General features: G+C 36.4%; 1 protein-coding gene across 1 annotated transcript in view; it reads right to left on the reverse strand.

Moving 5' to 3' along the window:
• The window catches only part of tdp1 (tyrosyl-DNA phosphodiesterase 1), a gene marked incomplete at its 3' end in the record, with an annotated part of 12,944 nt that overhangs the window by 2,526 nt on the left and 8,608 nt on the right, over positions 1–1,810 (reverse strand). Inside the window, 3 exon segments of the mRNA XM_014028437.1 lie at positions 352–418; positions 868–916; positions 1,217–1,393. Of these exon segments, the coding sequence (XP_013883891.1) occupies positions 352–418; positions 868–916; positions 1,217–1,393 (293 nt within the window).

Raw genomic sequence — 1,810 nt, forward strand, 5'->3', positions numbered from 1 at the left:
TAATTCCAGCAGTGCAATAATAAAAGTTCTTGATTTTACTTTTTTGGCTTTACTGTGCAACTGAATTTTTCAGTCAACAATTTTTTTTTAATGTACTACAAAAATAAACCTTGTTTTTTTGGTTGAGTCACATTTGGGTTGACAGCGTGTCCTCAATGACACAGACTCTACATCAACCTAAATCTCACCACAGTATTATAAATCCGGTTGTTTGGCACCAAAACATTTGTTTCTGCAGATTTGAGACCAAGTTTAATGTGAGAATAAATAGTAAAAAAAATAAAATAAAAATAAAGCTTACAGGAAGCAACTGGCAGGACACAAAGATTTCATTAACTGAAGTGGACTTACTGGAAGTAGGAGTGGAGCCAGAGCTGTTTCTGAGCTGTCTGGATGCTGTAAGGAAGAGAGCCGCCAGCTGCAAAGCAGAGCAGTCAACAAATAATTAAACTCTGAGAGATTATAAAGATTAGCCAACAACCAGCTCCATAAAAGTCAAACCCGTAACTGTCTGAACGAAACACGAAATATGAAACAGTAGAACTGAAGAACGATGAATAATTGCTGAATTTAAAGCTGTCAGGTTGTGACACAACAGCTGACTGTGTTAAACAGAGCTTTTTCAGACAGGAGTTTGAGCCTTTTATCACTCTGTGAAAAACTGCGTGAGCTGATGTTTTAACCATGTAGAAATGTGTTTCTCAACTAAAATGAAAAGCACCAAAAAAACTTCACGAAATGTTGTGAAATAATCAGAGGGATCTGGCTGTTTCCCACTGAACGTGTGTACAGACTGAGTGACCTCCTCAGGCAGCGCTTCACATTACACCCTATCATTCTGAAGTGAAACAAGAAGAAAACACTCACCTGGGTAGCCCTCTAAACTCAGCCTCACATCATCCACTGAAGGATAAAGCTGTGAAACAACATCCCATCAGGTTCTTTCTTGAAAAACACAGGAACATGTCATCTTATAAACCCTTTATATATAGTTTTTGATCAGCTGTAGCCAAACACAKCAGCTGCAAAGATACATTTAAAACTAAAGTAAAGTCAGAAAATCACGTTTTTTGGTTTTTGCACATAAAAAGAGAGAAGTATTATACTTTCTCTTTCCAGAGTTGCACACATTCGTATTTTTTTTAAATCAAATGACCTATTCTTTTTTACTGAACCTTAGCCCGCAGTGTTCTTAAGGCAAGATGCTGCAACGTACCAAATGCATGGGAGGATCTGGGCGAAGAGAGGATTTCCCAAGTGTGGTCAGGGTGCGCTGAAACTCTGCCGCCAACCATTTGGTCTTATCTGCTCCCATGGAGCCAATGCTGGAGAACTGGCCAATCACAGGCCACCTTTCTTCACCAGGAATTGGATTTGTGTGCTCATGCAACAACTTTGGGAAAACAGAAAGAAGGATGAATAACTCAACTTAAGACTTACATAATCCTGAAAAAAGCTTGTGTTTTAAGAAAAAAAAACTTTCAAATAAAAAGAGATCACACTTTAGAGACGTTTATTCTTTCTGTTTTTATAGCACAAAGTTAGCATGGCCATAGACCACAGTGTAATCAAAGTTTCTTCAAATAATAAAATAAGTCAAACATAAATGGTAGTATTAGTACTGATGCTAAATAAATTATTAAGTACAGTGAGCTGCTGTTAGATTGTAAGTCACTAACCTGTAAATTAAGAATCTGCAAACACATCTCAAAAGTAAATTGTCATTTTGAAAAATTAAAGGGGCAATATCATGTAAAATAAACTTTTTTGAGTTTTATATCATGTTATAATGTTATACTCTCATAAAAAA

The sequence above is a fragment of the Austrofundulus limnaeus genome, unplaced genomic scaffold (genome assembly GCF_001266775.1).
Source record: "Austrofundulus limnaeus strain Quisiro unplaced genomic scaffold, Austrofundulus_limnaeus-1.0 Scaffold763, whole genome shotgun sequence".
Taxonomy (NCBI): domain Eukaryota; kingdom Metazoa; phylum Chordata; class Actinopteri; order Cyprinodontiformes; family Rivulidae; genus Austrofundulus; species Austrofundulus limnaeus.